This window comes from Mytilus edulis, chromosome 10 (assembly GCF_963676685.1).
Source record: "Mytilus edulis chromosome 10, xbMytEdul2.2, whole genome shotgun sequence".
Lineage (NCBI taxonomy): Eukaryota > Metazoa > Mollusca > Bivalvia > Mytilida > Mytilidae > Mytilus > Mytilus edulis.
In genome coordinates, this window is record NC_092353.1 from 32,927,260 (window position 1) to 32,948,448 (window position 21,189).

General features: G+C 32.3%; 1 protein-coding gene across 1 annotated transcript; it reads left to right on the forward strand.

Annotated features, from left to right (window-relative positions):
- The first annotated feature begins 1,027 nt into the window (after positions 1-1,027).
- On the forward strand, positions 1,028-15,384 carry LOC139492714 (baculoviral IAP repeat-containing protein 7-B-like). The gene is made up of 9 exons (XM_071280867.1): positions 1,028-1,141; positions 6,245-6,767; positions 7,189-7,434; positions 7,784-7,894; positions 8,531-8,740; positions 10,829-10,862; positions 12,555-12,832; positions 13,182-13,292; positions 13,928-15,384. The coding sequence occupies exons 2-9, from the start codon at positions 6,260-6,262 to the stop codon at positions 14,137-14,139; spliced, it is 1,710 nt and encodes a 569-aa protein (XP_071136968.1). The 5' UTR covers positions 1,028-1,141; positions 6,245-6,259; the 3' UTR covers positions 14,140-15,384.
- The last annotated feature ends 5,805 nt before the right edge of the window (positions 15,385-21,189 follow it).

The window sequence follows — 21,189 nt, forward strand, 5'->3', positions numbered from 1 at the left end:
TTATACATTAGTGCAGTAATATACGTTAAATACTAGTACTGCTCAAGTCGACACTAGGGACCATATTGACCTTGTTTTACGGTATTTATGATTCTTTCATTATTGAAGACCCTCCAGCAACTATCAAGATGAAGAACAGGAATAAAAACTTTGACCATTGATCATTTGTATTTTTCTATACATTGACATTGTGTTCGATTAGCTCCCGTGCACGTGTACTTCATATTCCTTTATTTTCTGTTAAAGGGTCTAAACACGACTTAATGCAAATCTAACCCTTGAATGTAAAAGGTCATATGGCAATACATTGATGTTTTTTTTTTCAACAAATGATTTAATACCGGGAAATTTAATTTAAACCATGTCAGCTTTCTAGTTTTATCCACAGGCGCTTGAATATATGATACAGTTATTTTTTTTAATTTTGTTGTCCAAGATATTCAATTTTCTATATTTATAATACATATCTATCACTTCTGTGCATATCTCACCTACATAAAATACCTAATTTTGCAATCCATACTAAGAAAAATTGGGTATGGTTTTATTTACAAGAAAGGCACTTTCGTATTCTTTGATATCAAGTTCAATTCTCCATGCAGAAACGACCACTTTTTTCTGTGTCCAGTAGCATCGTATATTCTTAAAATATTTTCTCGCATAATGTCTGGACACTGGTGGACATGAAACATTACATAGTGTGACACGTTTACAAAATAAAATCAACACTCAGACTAGTCATTAAGTAGGACAATAAATGAACAAAAGACAAACCCGGGACACAGAAGTACAAACAATAGACCATCAACTCTGAAAACCAAAAGTAAAATAGAAACATGGATTACGAAAAATATGCAAGGGCGACATCAGAGAGTAAAGAGAACTTGCTTCTTGCAAGACACGTTCAGTGAAAACAATTTGATATGAAGACAATGTTTTGTTTTAGTTTTTTTATTTTATTATTTATTTATTTTTTTGAAATTTAAAACATGCCTCAATGTAGTTACGGCCCTGATGACACAAAATATTTACTATACCGGCATAGTTATCTGTTTAAATCATATTTACCGCCTTTTGTTGTACACATATTTGCATAAATGACTGATCCAGGAAGTAATAACTGGTAAACCTACGGTCATAAGTATGTATACATAAGCATTATGTGCATTTACATACACACATATATAGTACATAATGAATTTGTTATATCATGTATATTGTATGATACTCATAGGCAGTTTCCAGCTTTTCCCAATGCTACGAGTGACAGTGCATACAAATCACGGGCACTTGTTTTCTATCCATGGCAAGATTTACTAATTTTTACGTGCCCCTGATACAAGATTTTTAACGGCAGAAAATATTTCCAGAGTTTCTGTTTGACTAATATTTTCGTTCAAATAGTCAAGCACCTGCTAATGAAAACTTAACTAGTTCTTTGCATCTTATAAATGAACACTAATTAATACAGTGTGATTTTAATAATGCATTATTATGGAACGCCGTAGCTGCCTTATGTGTACTTGTTTTTAGATACGCTTATACTTTTCAATATATGCACATAGTTTTTCTATATATGCACATAGTTTACTTTATATGCACATAGTTTACTTTATATGCACATAGTTTTTCTATATATGCACATAGTTTTTCTATATATGCACATAGTTTTACTATATATGCACATACTTTTTCTCTATATGCACATAGTTTACTTTATATGCACATAGTTTACTTTATATGCACATAGTTTTTCTATATATGCACATAGTTTTTCTATATATACACATAGTTTTACTATATATGCACATACTTTTTCTCTATACGCACATACTTGTTCTCTATATGCACATAGTTTACTTTATATGCACATAGTTTTTCTCTATATGCACATCTGTTACTTATTCGTTTTTAATGCGCGGAGTATACGGTTGCACTTTGAATTAAATCGTTTTTCAATTGTGTTCATGTCTCTGGTGGTAACAATGTGTTCTTACAGATGAAATGACCCTATAAGCGCGATTGCAACCGTTCCAGTGCTCGGTTAATACCCTGTTACTTATTCACTTATAATACGTTTGTTGTACGTTGCACCTTTTAAAAAAAATTCAATTGTGCCCATGTCTCTTGGTGTAACAATGTGTTCTTAGAGATGAAATGACCCTATTAGCGCGCATGTACCCGTTCCAGCGCTCGGTTAATACCCTGTTACATATTCGTTACCTATTCACTTATAATACGTTTGTTGTACGTTGCACCTTTTAGAAAAGGATTTTCAATTGTGTTCATGTCTCTGGTGGTAACAATGTGATCTTAGAGATTGAATGACCCTATTAGCGCGTATATGTACCCGTTCCAGCGCTCGGTTAATACCCTGTTACCTATTTGTTACCTATTCGTTACCTATTCACTTATAATACGTTTGTTGTACATTGCACCTTTTAGAAAAGGATTTTCAATTATGTCCATGTCTCAGATGGTAACAATGTGTTCTTAGAGATGAAATAACCCTATTACTGCGTATGTACCCGTTCCAGCGCTCGGTTAATACCCTGTTACCTATTCGTTACTTATTCGCTTATAATACGTTTTTGGGTCATTTTCAAAAAATGTCGAATTTTGAAATTGAAAAAAATATTAAAAGTTACTTATTCAAACAACCCTCTACATAAACAAATCAAAACAAACAGTACTTTAAGAACAACATATTAAAAGATGCAATCTTAATGATGTCATACAAGAATATGTTGAAACATTTTTTGATCGGTGGTACATTATTTTGTCTATCCTGTTACCATTTTCAAAAGAAATTTTGGGTTATTAAGAAAAGGTTTAGATAAAATGTTAAGCTTGTTTTAAGTAGACAATTATATGGGTTTCAAGAGAATAAACCTCTATATATATTCATTCTGTAATATGATAGATTATTTGCCAATTTTCCAAGTTGTACTGAAAAATGCCTCTAAAAATTGGTTTTCAAAGGTTGTAAAAATTACCACCAGTAATGCAAGTCTAAGATAGCAATTTATATTGTTCGGCATTTTTTCACCCTTTCAAATAAACCCAACATCAAGTAAATCCCTCATAAGTTAGTTTACTTTTCTCTATATTTCATTGGTAACAGGAACGTACGTTTCTGATATATTACTACATAAAAGTCTATCCTGTTACCTTTTTGTCTATCCTGTTACCGATATCAGTATTGCACCTGCGAATGCTTAATTGGGAAAATTAAGACGTTATAACCTTAAGATGACTTCAAAAAACGAAATATTTCATTCGTTTTGCACCTATATGTTAAGATAAAAAAAATTAACGACGTTTTTGTCTACAATTGTCTATCCTGTTATTGTAACCATAGTAACAGGATAGACATAACAGGATAGACAAATTTCTTCGTTTTTGATTGCTGTTGCGAAATAACTACTCCCTTTGGTGAAGTGATTATGTTTTTCTATTGTGAATTTGGTTTCCAACACGTTATTGCACTTTTTACAAGTATACTGTTGGTGTATTTTATCAAAATTGGTGGTAACAGCATAGACATGAAAAAAAGTACGCTATATTTTTTTCACTAAATGTCTTGAAATTTCTTTTCTCTACACTGTCGTTCAAGAAACGAGGCGTTTTAAATGTAAAGATTACTTTGTACTTTTGAGATCAACACTGACTGATTCAATATTCATAGGGAGAATAATTTAACGGCTGATTTAAGTAGCGGTAACAGAAAAGACATGAACCTCCTGTACGCAGATTCGATTTAGTTTGTAGATAATATGTTACATACAATGATATAGAAGCTACGATTTTTCGTTAAAGTAATATTTAACGTTCTTAAAAAGTCCCTTTTGCAGATATAAAGCCGATCAGAAAATCGCAAAAAAATCATTTGAAATGTGATTTTCTGACACTGTACGCAGACAAATACCCCCAAAATGGGTCTTAAATGCAGTTTAATCTTATCAAAATAGATGTAAGGTGTGTTTATTATTAATGTTCTGAATCACAAATCTGACAAGCTTTCATTTAAACCATTACAACTGAAATTTCCATTAGAAATAAAAAAAAAGTTAGCATGGGTGTACTGAAAATTCGATATTTTTTGAAAACGACCCTTGTAATACTTTTTATGTGTAGTGTAGTACATGTATGTTCAGACTTATTTTTGTTTGTACGTTTTGGATGATTTTGTTTAAATATTCCATGTGTAATGGCAGTGTAAACATTCAGAGTTTGAATTTATTAGAATAGTAAATTTTAACATTTAAGAGAAAGCTGTACTTGTCACAAAGCTGCCACCAAAAAATAGGGACATTGCTTTAATCTACAATTTTCTATGACAATGATAAATGTTCATTAAGAAGAGCAAATTTTTATCTTTTATTCATCATATTTGATTTTCAACCATATTTGTCAGGGTTCTCCAAGGAAAATATGTGCAAAAGCAGAAACATGTAAATACTTTAATTTTATATAACAGGTAACAGGTTATTTACCGAGCGCTGGAACGGGTACTTGCGTGCTAATAGGATAATTTCATCTCTAAGAACACATTGTTACCACAAGAGACATGGACAAAATTGAAAATCCTTTTCTAAAAGGTGCAACGTACAACAAACGTATTAAAAATGAATAGGTAACATGGTATTAACAGAGCGCTGGAACTGGTGCATGCGCGCTAATAGGGTCATTTCATCTCTTAGAAAACATTATTACCACCAGAGATATGAACTTAATTGAAAATCCTTTTCTAAAAGGTTCTACGTACAACAAACGTATTATAAGTGAATAGGTAACAGGGTATTAACCGAGCGCTGGAACGGGTACATGCGCGCTAATAGGGTAATTTCATTTTTTAAAACACATTGTTACCATCAAAGACACGGACACAATTGAAAATCCTTTTTTAAAAGGTGCAACGTACAACAAACGTATTATAAGTGAATAAGTAACAGGGTATTAACCGAGCACTGGAACGGTTGCAATCGCGCTTATAGGGTCATTTCATCTGTAAGAACACATTGTTACCACCAGAGACATGAACACAATTGAAAAACGATTTAATTCAAAGTGCAACCGTATACTCCGCGCATTAAAAACGAATAAGTAACAGATGTGCATATAGAGAAAAACTATGTGCATATAAAGTAAATTATGTGCATATAGAGAACAAGTATGTGCGTATAGAGAAAAAGTATATGCATATATAGTAAAACTATGTGCATATATAGAAAAACTATGTGCATATATAGAAAAACTATGTGCATATAAAGTAAACTATGTGCATATAAAGTAAACTATGTGCATATAGAGAAAAAGTATGTGCATATATAGAAAAACTATGTGCATATATTGGAAAGTATAAGCATACATTATGATTAAAAGGTTAACAAATATGTTGCATAGTTGACCCTTACATGTATTTTGATCAGTCGTTTGATTCGGTGCTGCCTAGTGTATATACCCTATCTCATGTATTCAACAATTGTTGTAATTTTATAAATTTAAATAAATCTTCTAAATTTTTATGGCTCTTGACTCAAGAAAATGTTACTATTATGGAAAAACTGGGCTGTTATATTTGTGACTGTTTTGAATTAAGGAGATCAGGTATGAACACTGACACTAAGTCAAGTAAATAATTTGAGAATAAATACATATACATGTATAATGTAATTTTATTATCCTTTTATTCACAATATATACAATGTATGTGGTTTTTAGCTTGATTCTGACCAATGCTTATATTCCAAATATATATGTATATGCCTCTATTGTTGTTGTTACCAATTATGTAAATCAATTGTATCTGATTTTATGCCCTTTATGGGCCCTGTAATTTGGGAAATAAAAATATTCTATTCTATTCTATTCTATTCTATTCATATTATATGCATTTAATTAACCATAATTATGTTAACCTTATACAAATTAAGATGGGTTATTGGTTAAGAGCTGTAAACAAAGGAGGGATTATTTAAAACCAAAACAAAATAATATATACTTCGCTCATTATTGAAGGCCGTACGGTGACCTAAAGTTATACTTTTTTTTTATGTCATTTGGTCTCTTGGGAAGAGAGCGCTTTCATACATGTACAAGTGAGAGGTTTAGCGAAATAAAACCAGGTTCAATCCACCATTTTCTACATTTGAAAATGCCTGTACCAAGTCAGGAATATGACAATTGTCCTTTCGTTTGATGTGTTTTGTCATTTGAGATAAACTTGTGTTGTATGTTTTAGGAATATAATATCCAAATGACTATTCTTGAAAGTGCGGACTCACTCGATGGGGGTGGCGATACACACGACTGTGGTCACGATCATGGCACTGGACAGCAGAACGTTGACCATATGAAATACGAGAGATATCGCCTGGGCTCTTTCGATAGATGGCCACAGTCTGCCAACGTAGATAAAAACCAATTGGCAGCCAATGGCTTTTATTACATTGGTGATGGCACTGACGACAGGGTTCAGTGTGACTTTTGCAAAATAATTCTGAAGAAATGGGAACCAGGAGATGATATCCAGGAGGAACATCGAAAACATGGTCCGCAATGTCCTTATGTAAATGATCCTACACATTCGGGCAATTTTCCACTTCCGTTTAGGAGGTTAGATAGTATCAATCGTCACCACCATGGTCCCTGCCATAGAGAGTATAGAGAACGGGAGGTGAGATTCCAGTCTTTTTATAATTGGCCTCACCCAGACAAGAGACCAACACCTGGTGAACTGGCAGATGCAGGGTTTTTCTACCTCGGTAAAATTGTTATATAACATAATATTTTCATTCTCTTTGGTACTTTAATCAGGTTTAAATAATCTGGAATGTTCATCCTGGCTTCCTTTACAAATGTTAGATATGACTGATTAGTTACTCGATTCTTATTGTGTGATTTAAAAGTGTTTGAAACAAACTCCAAGGGACAAATGCTTTTACCAATGATGCTATATAAGTTCTCATATAACTTACTTACTTTTGCCTGCGATGAAGCTTCTTCAATTTTCAGCGTAAACTAAACCGCCACAACTTTCAACAAGATCATAGAGAGCTGGGTATTAAATAAGTTTGGACTTTTTTTTCATTCTACCACATTTTAATTGGTAAACTCATTTGTTTACCCTCTACGGGAAAATTAAACCATGAAGACGTTATAAAATTGTTTTTTTTTCTATCATAGGTCAAGGCGATGCTGTCAAATGTTTCTATTGTGGAGGAATGTTGAGGCACTGGGAAGAAAAAGATGAAGTATGGACAGAACACATGAAATGGTTTCCTCTTTGTCTGTTTGTCGTAGAACACGACCCCTCATGTCACGGAGATATTGGGCGCCATCTTCGGAGAACCATTAGTGGAATTGCCTTGTCAAACGGCTATTCTGATGATGAGATAAATGGATACAGACAATACATTGATGACAATGAAAGTTAGTATATTACGAACTAGTACGAGACTGCTTTGGACCGATGCCACCAGCAAGTCATAAAAAGGACCGTCAGACGCCAGCGAAATCTCATATGTTATATTAGTATTGTACCATTCATGTCATTTTTTTTATAATTTATATAGTACAGTTTTTCACCTACAATGTTTTACTCCTTTGAACTAATTTGTTTTTGTCTTGATGCTATACCAACAAAATCAATTAGCACTATTAACAGTGGAAATATATTGCAACAATAAACGAAAAGTCAAATGTTCGGATAGCCACTGAATATCAGGTTCCTTATTAAGATGTTGCCAGAAGCTATAGATATAAATATTTTGTTTTTCAGTTACACACCCAGAGGAGTACAGAGAATTTGTAAATCAACTTGACCAGTTTAGGCAAAGGCAAGCTCCTATTTCTGCCCCTAGTGTAGCAAGTAGTGCTGCAGAAACAAGTAGTAAGTATTGTTTGTTTTTCAATATATTTTTATTTTCTATACGTCGTGATATTTGCTGATGCAATATATACATGTCATTAGTTTAAACAATGTTTATTCCGATAAATCATCACATAAAAATGATAAAAAAAATATCTCAATGATTCAGGAACATGCAACCACTTATTGGCCAAAACATAAAAATGATTTTTGCAATAGATATATAAATATGAAAAAGGTGAAAATAGATCTGAGAAGATGTGATATGAGTGCCTATTAGACAACTCTCCATCCAGGTCGCAATTTGTAAAAGTAAACCATTATAGGTCAAAGTATGGTCTTTATACGGAGCCTTGAGTCACATCGAACAACAAGCTATAAAGGGCCCCAAAAAGTACTACTGTAACACATACTGGAAAACCAGCGGTTTAATCTATATAAATAAAAAAACGAGTAAGAGAAACACTTATATGAACCACATCAACAAACAACAACTCCTGAAAAGCATATTTAGTAGAAAACGTAGAATGAATTTGAAATAATTTTGTAAAAAGATTTTATTATACGAATGACTATTATAATTGCCTACGTTAGTGTTATTATCTGTAACAACTTAAACAACATTCATTTTTTTTTTAATATTTTATTCTTTTATAGATGAAGTAAATCCACAACATGCAGCTGGTAGAACCGATGTGGAAGATCAGAACGAGCGTTATTTATGTAAAGTTTGTTATAAAAATACGCTAGAGGTTATTTTTTATCCATGTAAACATGTATGTTGCTGTAAGGAGTGTGGTGATAAGTTATCCAACTGCCCTGTTTGTAGAGAAGTCATCAGAGGGAAACTGCAGCTTTTCTTTCCATAAAATTGTTATATATTTCTGATATACATATAGTCTATACTATACTGTTTCATTTATTGGAGTTACGTGTAGCTTTAGTATACCTCATTTTAGTGTTAAATTCAGTTTCTTTGGTTTTGAGAAAATGGACTGTACGATTTTACACTATATTAACATTTTAATTAACTCTTGTGTGTATTTTTTTGAGACTCTGTTTAGTTAATACCATTTATATTCATTCGTTAGCTAAATCTTTTTATAAGCAAAAGGATTTATTATTAACATTACATGTATATACAGAACTATTTTGTTTTTGAATATGTACTACTCTTATCTAGTGTGTTCTTTTTTATCAGGCCTGATTTGTTAGTGTTGCACCTAACAAAGTACACAGTCTTTTTAAATTATTTTTGCAACGAATTCTGCTCAAGCCCGTGCTAGGGGCCGTCTTAGGCATGTAGTGTTTTTTTTCTTTTTTTCTGTTCCATGTAGAAGGCCTCACTGTGACTTTAAGATAGAATCATATTCAAAACAGTGTGGCCATTGATTGACAACCTAAATTATCCCTTTGACTGTGACAGATTATATATATATATAGGTGAACGTTTGTCTGTAACGACCACTGCTCACTACTTACTTATTATAGAATTTAAACTGTGGGGTTCCCAAAGTTTCTTTTATTTAAACGCCTTAAATAATAAAATAATTCGAAAAATTAATCAGGAATAACCTTTATGTTTTGATTTATATTATTGATATAAATCAAAACATCTTATTATTCCTGATTAGTTTTTTAGAATTACTTTTTTTAGGTGTTGAGAACCTTTGGTGACTCCACAGTTTTGGTATCTTTAACAAGTACATAGTGAGCAGTGGTCGTTACAGACAAACCTTCACCTAATCTGTCCCAGTCAATGGGATAATTTAGGTCGTCAATCAATGGCCACAGCCACACTGTTTTGAATATGATTCTAATGAGCAGCAGTATAACCGCTGTTTCTTTGATTTTTTTTGGTATGCATTTACTAATTTTGTGTCCTTGATGGATAACCTATATCCTTAGTTTTCTAGAAGATAATAAATGTTGCACGAATTGAATTTTGTAACCTTGTAGCTCATAAAAATTTGAAGATCGCTATATTTGTAATGCTTATAGAACATAATTAATAATGTTTATGGTGATCAGAGTTAATATAGTAATGTTAAATTTTTATGTCCATTTAAAGGCATTGTGTTTTCTGGACTAGGATAATAAAAACTATAATTTTATGTTGATTGTTAATCATATATTCCTGTTAATTTCGGCAACCAACCCGAAAATTAATTAGCCTGCGATCAACAATCACTGAAGGAAGTATTGTTTGTCGACTATACTTTATTTGTCTTAAGTAAGATGTAAAAAAAAAACGTGCCTACATTACTTATATAAAAATAAGGATATGTGGTATGATTGTCAATGATACAACTACCCATCAGAATTCAAATGAAGTGAATATAATCAATTATAGACAACCGTTCTAGGTCTTCAACAATGAGCACAAAAAAAAGCATACCGTTTACTCGGCTATAAAGCCTCAACATAAAAAAGTTTAACTCCAAATAAGAAAATTAACACCCTTATTTAAAATAAAATAATTTACAAAAATAAAAAAAACGACTGGCATGAATAAGCCACAATTACTGAAGCACAGTGCTCCTGGCTCATAACAGAACATGAACAAGTCGATCTGCTATTTAAGAGGTACAATTGGAGCACATAGGAATACCTGCAAGTTATAGTTATTGACCAAGCAAGTCGGTATATTGGATTTAATCCGCAATCCACGGCTCCTAGGAAAGTTTATTGGAGAGTATAGAAAGGGGGTAATGAGCCTTACTATAGTAGAGGTTGGTAAGTTTTAAATTGTTTTATTTTTTTTTATATTTAGACTTCTTCCTAAATTGTTACATTATTTACGATTTATTTGTATGTTTTTCTATATATATCGTTTCTGTTAAATTTAATCATAATATTTTTTTTTGCAATCAGTGACGATTAATACTTTGACATATTGTACTTTCAAATCGGTGTTATTGAGTAAAGATTAATTGCTTTTTTTTCCTTAATTAGTGATATGCTTAGAGAACGATGAACCGATCAATATGTTAGTACATAAATTTAAAATGTTAGATAACAGAAACAACGATTCTCTTTCCAATCTTTAACCCCCTCCCCCCCCCCCCCCCCCCCCCGACCCCCAAATTTAAATTTGATAAAGTCCCTTTATAGGTTTACATATGCCAAAAATCGTAATGAATTTCATTGAGTCTAAAACTTATTCAAATCAGATTTCATTTATTTGAATATTCTTAAATTCATGATTTCTTTTTTTGGCAGAAACTACAAAAAATCGTTATATAATTATCTGTTCTGCCTTTAAAACACTGATTTAAGATTTTAAATTACATTGTGTACACAAAATAAAAAATAAATTATGTCCCAGTCTAGATAATAAAAAAAAGAAGGAGAACCCTTTCATTTTTTCATCAGAACCCTCGTTTGTCAAGAAGTCCAAGTAGTTTTTCTACTGTAATCACTAGACTAGACAGTCAACACTGAGGGTTTGATGGCGAACTCCGCCCGTGCGGGTTTTTTCGAGTCCAATATTAATAGAGTATGACTGTCAGTTTTCCTATCAAAGGTGTGTGGTTTTTTCCGGGCACTCCGGCTCTCTCTACCAATAAAAACGGGCGCCACGAAATAGCCGAAATGTTGCGATTAAAAGTGACATTAAAACACCAACAATATTTTTTTTCTTATTTTGAAACTACGTTGTTTTAACTTCAAGTCAGATGGCGAATTTTTTTTTAATTTTTTTTGGGGGGAGTGGGGGCGAATAGGTTGTTCATCCTTAAATTGGACAACGTAACATTTTTAGTCTCGCTACAACCGATGATGTTTTTTTATTTTATAGAGTACATGTAACACCCCTTTCAGAATCCAGGAAACGCCCTTAAAGGTAAGAATAGATTTGAGCTGTGCAGTATATTTGAGGTAGTTAATGCACACCTTAGCTGTGCATTATTCAGATTATAGCACAGTAATTAAGAAACCATGTCATGTGTTAAAATGTCGATAAACAGTATTGCCGAAACGTACATAGATGTCAATGAGGAAATTTAAAGCTTTAATAATCTCATCGAAGGTCCAGTAAGTATATCTATCCTGTGTCCCTTTTTCATTACAGAAGGTTTAATACGAGATGCAGCTTATAAATCTTCAACAAAATTTTCCAATGGATCATAAGAAAACTTCTGTTTGATAAGATTGTTTGGTAGTGTCTTATATGATAAGATTGTTTGTTATAGTATCTTGCACAGTCAAAACATCTTACTTGTAACTGGTTTAGTAAATCCGTGTACGGGGTTTTCTCGCTGCGTTGAGGACCTATTTGTGGCCTTCCGCTGTTGTCTTCTCTTTGATCGGGTTGTTGTCTTTTTGACATATTCTCTACTTCCATTTTAATTTTAATAATTCAACCGCAATTCATTTCTGAAGACTTGGATAACATAAAAGAGAGGCGGAAGAAACTTTTAAATCTAAGATTTATAATCATGAATTATTTTAATCAAACGTTTTCGCTTTTAGTATCTTGAACTTTTCTCTGAGATAAATGTGCTTTTTATATCGTTTCTATGCAGCTAAATGTGAGTTGCACTAGCTACTTATACATATAAAATGAAACAAGATCATAGAGAGCTGGGTATTAAATAAGTTTGGACTTTTTTTTCATTCTACCACATTTTAATTGGTAAACTCATTTGTTTACCCTCTACGGGAAAATTAAACCATGAAGACGTTATAAAATTGTTTTTTTTTCTATCATAGGTCAAGGCGATGCTGTCAAATGTTTCTATTGTGGAGGAATGTTGAGGCACTGGGAAGAAAAAGATGAAGTATGGACAGAACACATGAAATGGTTTCCTCTTTGTCTGTTTGTCGTAGAACACGACCCCTCATGTCACGGAGATATTGGGCGCCATCTTCGGAGAACCATTAGTGGAATTGCCTTGTCAAACGGCTATTCTGATGATGAGATAAATGGATACAGACAATACATTGATGACAATGAAAGTTAGTATATTACGAACTAGTACGAGACTGCTTTGGACCGATGCCACCAGCAAGTCATAAAAAGGACCGTCAGACGCCAGCGAAATCTCATATGTTATATTAGTATTGTACCATTCATGTCATTTTTTTTATAATTTATATAGTACAGTTTTTCACCTACAATGTTTTACTCCTTTGAACTAATTTGTTTTTGTCTTGATGCTATACCAACAAAATCAATTAGCACTATTAACAGTGGAAATATATTGCAACAATAAACGAAAAGTCAAATGTTCGGATAGCCACTGAATATCAGGTTCCTTATTAAGATGTTGCCAGAAGCTATAGATATAAATATTTTGTTTTTCAGTTACACACCCAGAGGATTACAGAGAATTTGTAAATCAACTTGACCAGTTTAGGCAAAGGCAAGCTCCTATTTCTGCCCCTAGTGTAGCAAGTAGTGCTGCAGAAACAAGTAGTAAGTATTGTTTGTTTTTCAATATATTTTTATTTTCTATACGTCGTGATATTTGCTGATGCAATATATACATGTCATTAGTTTAAACAATGTTTATTCCGATAAATCATCACATAAAAATGATAAAAAAATATCTCAATGATTCAGGAACATGCAACCACTTATTGGCCAAAACATAAAAATGATTTTTGCAATAGATATATAAATATGAAAAAGGTGAAAATAGATCTGAGAAGATGTGATATGAGTGCCTATTAGACAACTCTCCATCCAGGTCGCAATTTGTAAAAGTAAACCATTATAGGTCAAAGTATGGTCTTTATACGGAGCCTTGAGTCACATCGAACAACAAGCTATAAAGGGCCCCAAAAAGTACTACTGTAACACATACTGGAAAACCAGCGGTTTAATCTATATAAATAAAAAAACGAGTAAGAGAAACACTTATATGAACCACATCAACAAACAACAACTCCTGAAAAGCATATTTAGTAGAAAACGTAGAATGAATTTGAAATAATTTTGTAAAAAGATTTTATTATACGAATGACTATTATAATTGCCTACGTTAGTGTTATTATCTGTAACAACTTAAACAACATTCATTTTTTTTTTAATATTTTATTCTTTTATAGATGAAGTAAATCCACAACATGCAGCTGGTAGAACCGATGTGGAAGATCAGAACGAGCGTTATTTATGTAAAGTTTGTTATAAAAATACGCTAGAGGTTATTTTTTATCCATGTAAACATGTATGTTGCTGTAAGGAGTGTGGTGATAAGTTATCCAACTGCCCTGTTTGTAGAGAAGTCATCAGAGGGAAACTGCAGCTTTTCTTTCCATAAAATTGTTATATATTTCTGATATACATATAGTCTATACTATACTGTTTCATTTATTGGAGTTACGTGTAGCTTTAGTATACCTCATTTTAGTGTTAAATTCAGTTTCTTTGGTTTTGAGAAAATGGACTGTACGATTTTACACTATATTAACATTTTAATTAACTCTTGTGTGTATTTTTTTGAGACTCTGTTTAGTTAATACCATTTATATTCATTCGTTAGCTAAATCTTTTTATAAGCAAAAGGATTTATTATTAACATTACATGTATATACAGAACTATTTTGTTTTTGAATATGTACTACTCTTATCTAGTGTGTTCTTTTTTATCAGGCCTGATTTGTTAGTGTTGCACCTAACAAAGTACACAGTCTTTTTAAATTATTTTTGCAACGAATTCTGCTCAAGCCCGTGCTAGGGGCCGTCTTAGGCATGTAGTGTTTTTTTTCTTTTTTTCTGTTCCATGTAGAAGGCCTCACTGTGACTTTAAGATAGAATCATATTCAAAACAGTGTGGCCATTGATTGACAACCTAAATTATCCCTTTGACTGTGACAGATTATATATATATATAGGTGAACGTTTGTCTGTAACGACCACTGCTCACTACTTACTTATTATAGAATTTAAACTGTGGGGTTCCCAAAGTTTCTTTTATTTAAACGCCTTAAATAATAGAATAATTCGAAAAATTAATCAGGAATAACCTTTATGTTTTGATTTATATTATTGATATAAATCAAAACATCTTATTATTCCTGATTAGTTTTTTAGAATTACTTTTTTTAGGTGTTGAGAACCTTTGGTGACTCCACAGTTTTGGTATCTTTAACAAGTACATAGTGAGCAGTGGTCGTTACAGACAAACCTTCACCTAATCTGTCCCAGTCAATGGGATAATTTAGGTCGTCAATCAATGGCCACAGCCACACTGTTTTGAATATGATTCTAATGAGCAGCAGTATAACCGCTGTTTCTTTGATTTTTTTTGGTATGCATTTACTAATTTTGTGTCCTAGATGGATAACCTATATCCTTAGTTTTCTAGAAGATAATAAATGTTGCACGAATTGAATTTTGTAACCTTGTAGCTCATAAAAATTTGAAGATCGCTATATTTGTAATGCTTATAGAACATAATTAATAATGTTTATGGTGATCAGAGTTAATATAGTAATGTTAAATTTTTATGTCCATTTAAAGGCATTGTGTTTTCTGGACTAGGATAATAAAAACTATAATTTTATGTTGATTGTTAATCATATATTCCTGTTAATTTCGGCAACCAACCCGAAAATTAATTAGCCTGCGATCAACAATCACTGAAGGAAGTATTGTTTGTCGACTATACTTTATTTGTCTTAAGTAAGATGTAAAAAAAAAACGTGCCTACATTACTTATATAAAAATAAGGATATGTGGTATGATTGTCAATGATACAACTACCCATCAGAATTCAAATGAAGTGAATATAATCAATTATAGACAACCGTTCTAGGTCTTCAACAATGAGCACAAAAAAAAAGCATACCGTTTACTCGGCTATAAAGCCTCAACATAAAAAAGTTTAACTCCAAATAAGAAAATTAACACCCTTATTTAAAATAAAATAATTTACAAAAATAAAAAAAACGACTGGCATGAATAAGCCACAATTACTGAAGCACAGTGCTCCTGGCTCATAACAGAACATGAACAAGTCGATCTGCTATTTAAGAGGTACAATTGGAGCACATAGGAATACCTGCAAGTTATAGTTATTGACCAAGCAAGTCGGTATATTGGATTTAATCCGCAATCCACGGCTCCTAGGAAAGTTTATTGGAGAGTATAGAAAGGGGGTAATGAGCCTTACTATAGTAGAGGTTGGTAAGTTTTAAATTGTTTTATTTTTTTTTATATTTAGACTTCTTCCTAAATTGTTACATTATTTACGATTTATTTGTATGTTTTTCTATATATATCGTTTCTGTTAAATTTAATCATAATATTTTTTTTTGCAATCAGTGACGATTAATACTTTGACATATTGTACTTTCAAATCGGTGTTATTGAGTAAAGATTAATTGCTTTTTTTTCCCTTAATTAGTGATATGCTTAGAGAACGATGAACCGATCAATATGTTAGTACATAAATTTAAAATGTTAGATAACAGAAACAACGATTCTCTTTCCAATCTTTAACCCCCTCCCCCCCCCCCCCCCCGGACCCCCAAATTTAAATTTGATAAAGTCCCTTTATAGGTTTACATATGCCAAAAATCGTAATGAATTCATTGAGTCTAAAACTTATTCAAATCAGATTTCATTTATTTGAATATTCTTAAATACATGATTTCTTTTTTTGGCAGAAACTACAAAAAATCGTTATATAATTATCTGTTCTGCCTTTAAAACACTGATTTAAGATTTTAAATTACATTGTGTACACAAAATAAAAAATAAATTATGTCCCAGTCTAGATAATAAAAAAAAGAAGGAGAACCCTTTCATTTTTTCATCAGAACCCTCGTTTGTCAAGAAGTCCAAGTAGTTTTTCTACTGTAATCATTAGACTAGACAGTCAACACTGAGGGTTTGATGGCGAACTCCGCCCGTGCGGGTTTTTTCGAGTCCAATATTAATAGAGTATGACTGTCAGTTTTCCTATCAAAGGTGTGTGGTTTTTTCCGGGCACTCCGGCTCTCTCTACCAATAAAAACGGGCGCCACGAAATAGCCGAAATGTTGCGATTAAAAGTGACATTAAAACACCAACAATATTTTTTTTCTTATTTTGAAACTACGTTGTTTTAACTTCAAGTCAGATGGCGAATTTTTTTTTAATTTTTTTTGGGGGGAGTGGGGGCGAATAGGTTGTTCATCCTTAAATTGGACAACGTAACATTTTTAGTCTCGCTACAACCGATGATGTTTTTTTATTTTATAGAGTACATGTAACACCCCTTTCAGAATCCAGGAAACGCCCTTAAAGGTAAGAATAGATTTGAATTGTGCAGTATATTTGAGGTAGTTAATGCACACCTTAGCTGTGCATTATTCAGATTATAGCACAGTAATTAAGAAACCATGTCATGTGTTAAAATGTCGATAAACAGTATTGCCGAAACGTACATAGATGTCAATGAGGAAATTTAAAGCTTTAATAATCTCATCGAAGGTCCAGTAAGTATATCTATCCTGTGTCCCTTTTTCATTACAGAAGGTTTAATACGAGATGCAGCTTATAAATCTTCAACAAAATTTTCCAATGGATCATAAGAAAACTTCTGTTTGATAAGATTGTTTGGTAGTGTCTTATATGATAAGATTGTTTGTTATAGTATCTTGCACAGTCAAAACATCTTACTTGTAACTGGTTTAGTAAATCCGTGTACGGGGTTTTCTCGCTGCGTTGAGGACCTATTTGTGGCCTTCCGCTGTTGTCTTCTCTTTGATCGGGTTGTTGTCTTTTTGACATATTCTCTACTTCCATTTTAATTTTAATAATTCAACCGCAATTCATTTCTGAAGACTTGGATAACATAAAAGAGAGGCGGAAGAAACTTTTAAATCTAAGATTTATAATCATGAATTATTTTAATCAAACGTTTTCGCTTTTAGTATCTTGAACTTTTCTCTGAGATAAATGTGCTTTTTATATCGTTTCTATGCAGCTAAATGTGAGTTGCACTAGCTACTTATACATATAAAATGAAACAAAATCGTAATAAAGACTAAGACTTTTAAGTTGTTTAAATTTTAGACGTTATAATATTAAGCTTGCTTTCGTGAAGCGTAAAACTGTCTTAGGGAGGGGAAAGACCAGTAAATTAATAGAACAATAAACAGATAATCGGGTTTTCTTCATACGAAAATCAAAAAATATCGGCCGTTCGACACAATAAGAAGTTTTTTTGTTCGTTCGATGCGCTCACTCGCCAAAAAAAATCACAAATGTGGCTCGCTGCTGATATTTTACGATATAAATGTGTATAGAAAACCTGGATTATCTATACTTTGAAATATCAAGTAAAAAAGAACGTTCAATCATAACGTCTGTAAGATATTTTCCCCTGATCTTATCTAAACTATTACCTTAGTCTGTAGAAAACAAAGTTACCCAGATCATTTTTTAGTTAAGGGCGGCAACTCTGAAGATACATGTTTGTAGTGTTTAATGTCTATCGTTTTGTAATTAAGATGCCTGTCTGTCTGTCTGTCTGTCTGTTTGTTTGTTTTTGTGTTTGTTTTGTATTTTAGTAACAATCCTATTGTTTTGATTTTAGACTGATAAAATTCTTATTCTTATTCTTAAAAATAAGAAAAGCAGATTACTTATATAAATAACATAACACTCAAATAGAGAAGGCTGAATAATTAAATTAAAAAATGCAGCAAGATTCTTTATGCTTAGAAAAGTGGTCTCTTTATATAGAGTGCTGTTACTTCCTCCACAATTGAACATCTAAGCATACGCATTTCATGCTCAGCTCGGGTGCTATGTTGCTACTCCCTCTTTCATTCGATATCTAATGTGCACTTATCAACAGTGAAATCCTACAATTCCGCCTCCCAACCCCAACACAAACAAACACACACAAAATTCTTTATGTTACAGTTTGAATCACTTGATTTCCAGGAATTTGTATAGATTTTTCCCGGCCATTGCGTTCAGCAGTGTAGTTATTCATAAAGTATGGCGTTATATCCTCAAGTTTTCTCAAGATTTAGTAATATTTCAAAATACAACTGTTCTGTATTTGCTTCTTTTTAACATATTATCATACATTTCGTCAGTCTCATCTTTTTACGTTCTGATTCTTTTGCTATATATATATGAAGGATATACGGTCTGGATGCGGCCATTTCACCTTTTCGCGTTTTCGCTAAAATCGAGAAATCGAGAGATGCAAAACCGGTCGGAGAAATAAAAAAATCAGGAAATAGGAAAATCGAGAAATCAAGAAAGCGAAATCGAGAAATCAAGAAAGCAAAATGATCGGGGAAGCGCAAAAGCGAAAACGCGAAAACGGGAAATGAAATAGATTTCCCAATTTCTCTAGATATGTCCTATTTTCGGTGCAAAATATTGTTAGCATGCATTTTGTGTCTATTTCTTGAATAATGCACATCATTTTCCAGGAATTATTTGAATATGAAATATTAGTATTGGTGTTCTAGATGGATGTGTCCGGTGTCTATGTTCCAGACCGTATGAGTATTTGGACCGTACGCGTACGGTCTGGACCGTATGCGTACTTTTTCAAAATACGCATACGGTCGGACCGTACGCGTACGGTCTGACTGATATTAAGAAGTTGGTCAAGCTTATTAGATGCAAATGTATATAACAGATCAACATGACTTATATCTCCAATTAATATAAAAAGTTCAACAGCATTTGACATAAAAACTTAATATTTTAACTATTTAAAAAGATCACGCTTATTTAATCTGTTAATCTCTCTGTATTTTGCAGGCCGGTAATTCATTAATTGCAACTCAGTATGTTCATTGAAATTGAAGTTATCGGAAGTAAACATAATGTGGGAGGACAATTGTTTTAGAATATTTATGAACTTTACAAAAGAAATGCATACGCAAAGGAGCATGCATTAACAAAACATGTAAATGTAAAAAATACGACGTTCTTAATAGAAGCAAGTGTCACCTTCTGCCAGAGTAACAAAATAGAATTCACGGATATACAATTAAGCAAATATTTAATTTCAATTGTTCGCTTATTCACTTTATCATCGGCCATCTATTTTGTAATAATAACAATTTGTTTAACTAAAAATAAAGATTTTGATAAATGTTTGTTTAAATTTAACCCATATGATCCCAAAACGTATGATCAGCTGGACCGTACGCGTATACTCATACGGTCCGACCGTACGCGTATGGTCGGACCGTACGAGTATACGTATACGGTCCGGACCGTACGCGTACGGTCCAAATACTCATATGGTCTGGAACATCTATACACAATCATGACAATGCAAAACGAATTTAAATTTTCGGTACTTATACATCTTCGGATTTCAAATGTTTGGCTTTGAGCGTTCCTGATGAAGGCAAATCCAGAAAAGCGCTTCGGACGCAATAAATTATAAAACGTGTTGTTTTCCATTTTTTAAAGTATAATTTATAATTAAGAAAATTTTATCTGATTGCAATTTTCATTTGTGTCATTTGTCATTTGGTCATTTGTATTATATCAAGCCTTTAAACTGAATTACTATATTCAATATTTGTAATTTGTCGTTGTGTTCATGTGTCCGGACACAAAATGCATACTAACTATATTTTGCACCGGATCCTTAGTTTAAACAATATTTATTCAGATAAATCAACATTAAACATATTATACAATGAAATAATATTAGGGATTCAGAAACAAGCAATTTGTTTTTACAAATCTGTCTCTCTTTACAGACATAATACACTTATTGAACAATACATAAATATAAATACTGGCATGCTCTGTAATAAATATATGAATATGAAAAAGAAAGAAAAAAAAATCATGAGAAAAATAAAATAAAAATAATAATAAATAAACGTGAATAATTGTAATTTATACAGTGTGAAATGCTTGGGTTCCTATTGAGCGATGAGGCATTAACATCAAGGGTTAAAACGTTTACTTTTAATAATATATTTTTGCACCAAACTGAATAAAATACTATTTTGCTCATCTGAGAGTACCGTTGATCCAAAAAGCAAAGTTTTTGTGTTTACTTGGACAGGAAGAACTGAAATAGAATCTAATAGTTCATGTCTTAAATTAATGTATATAGGACAAGATAACAGAAAGTGAGTATTTGTTTCTACATCACCACAACGACAATTTGGAGAGTCTACTAAATTACGAACGAAAAGGTGAGAATTCAAGATGTCCTATATAATAATACGTTGGGACCTTACTATTTTGGGTACTTATTTGTTTTTTGAATAATGATAGAGATTCACATTTTCTTATGTTTAAGTTAAGAGTGTTCCATAGTTTTGTTGTTGCAGGGATGAAATATTCAGAATATAAACGGGTCCGTGTGTTGACTTGGGTA

Excerpts from the sequence above, each read along its gene's own strand:
- LOC139492714 (XM_071280867.1), top strand. The coding sequence starts at position 6,260 with ATGACTATTCTTGAAAGTGCGGACTCACTCGATGGGGGTGGCGATACA. Across the intron at positions 6,768-7,188 it reads TGCAGGGTTTTTCTACCTCG|GTCAAGGCGATGCTGTCAAA; the intron begins GTAAAATTGTTA and ends TTTCTATCATAG. Across the intron at positions 10,863-12,554 it reads AACGATGAACCGATCAATAT|ACGTTATAAAATTGTTTTTT; the intron begins GTTAGTACATAA and ends TAAACCATGAAG.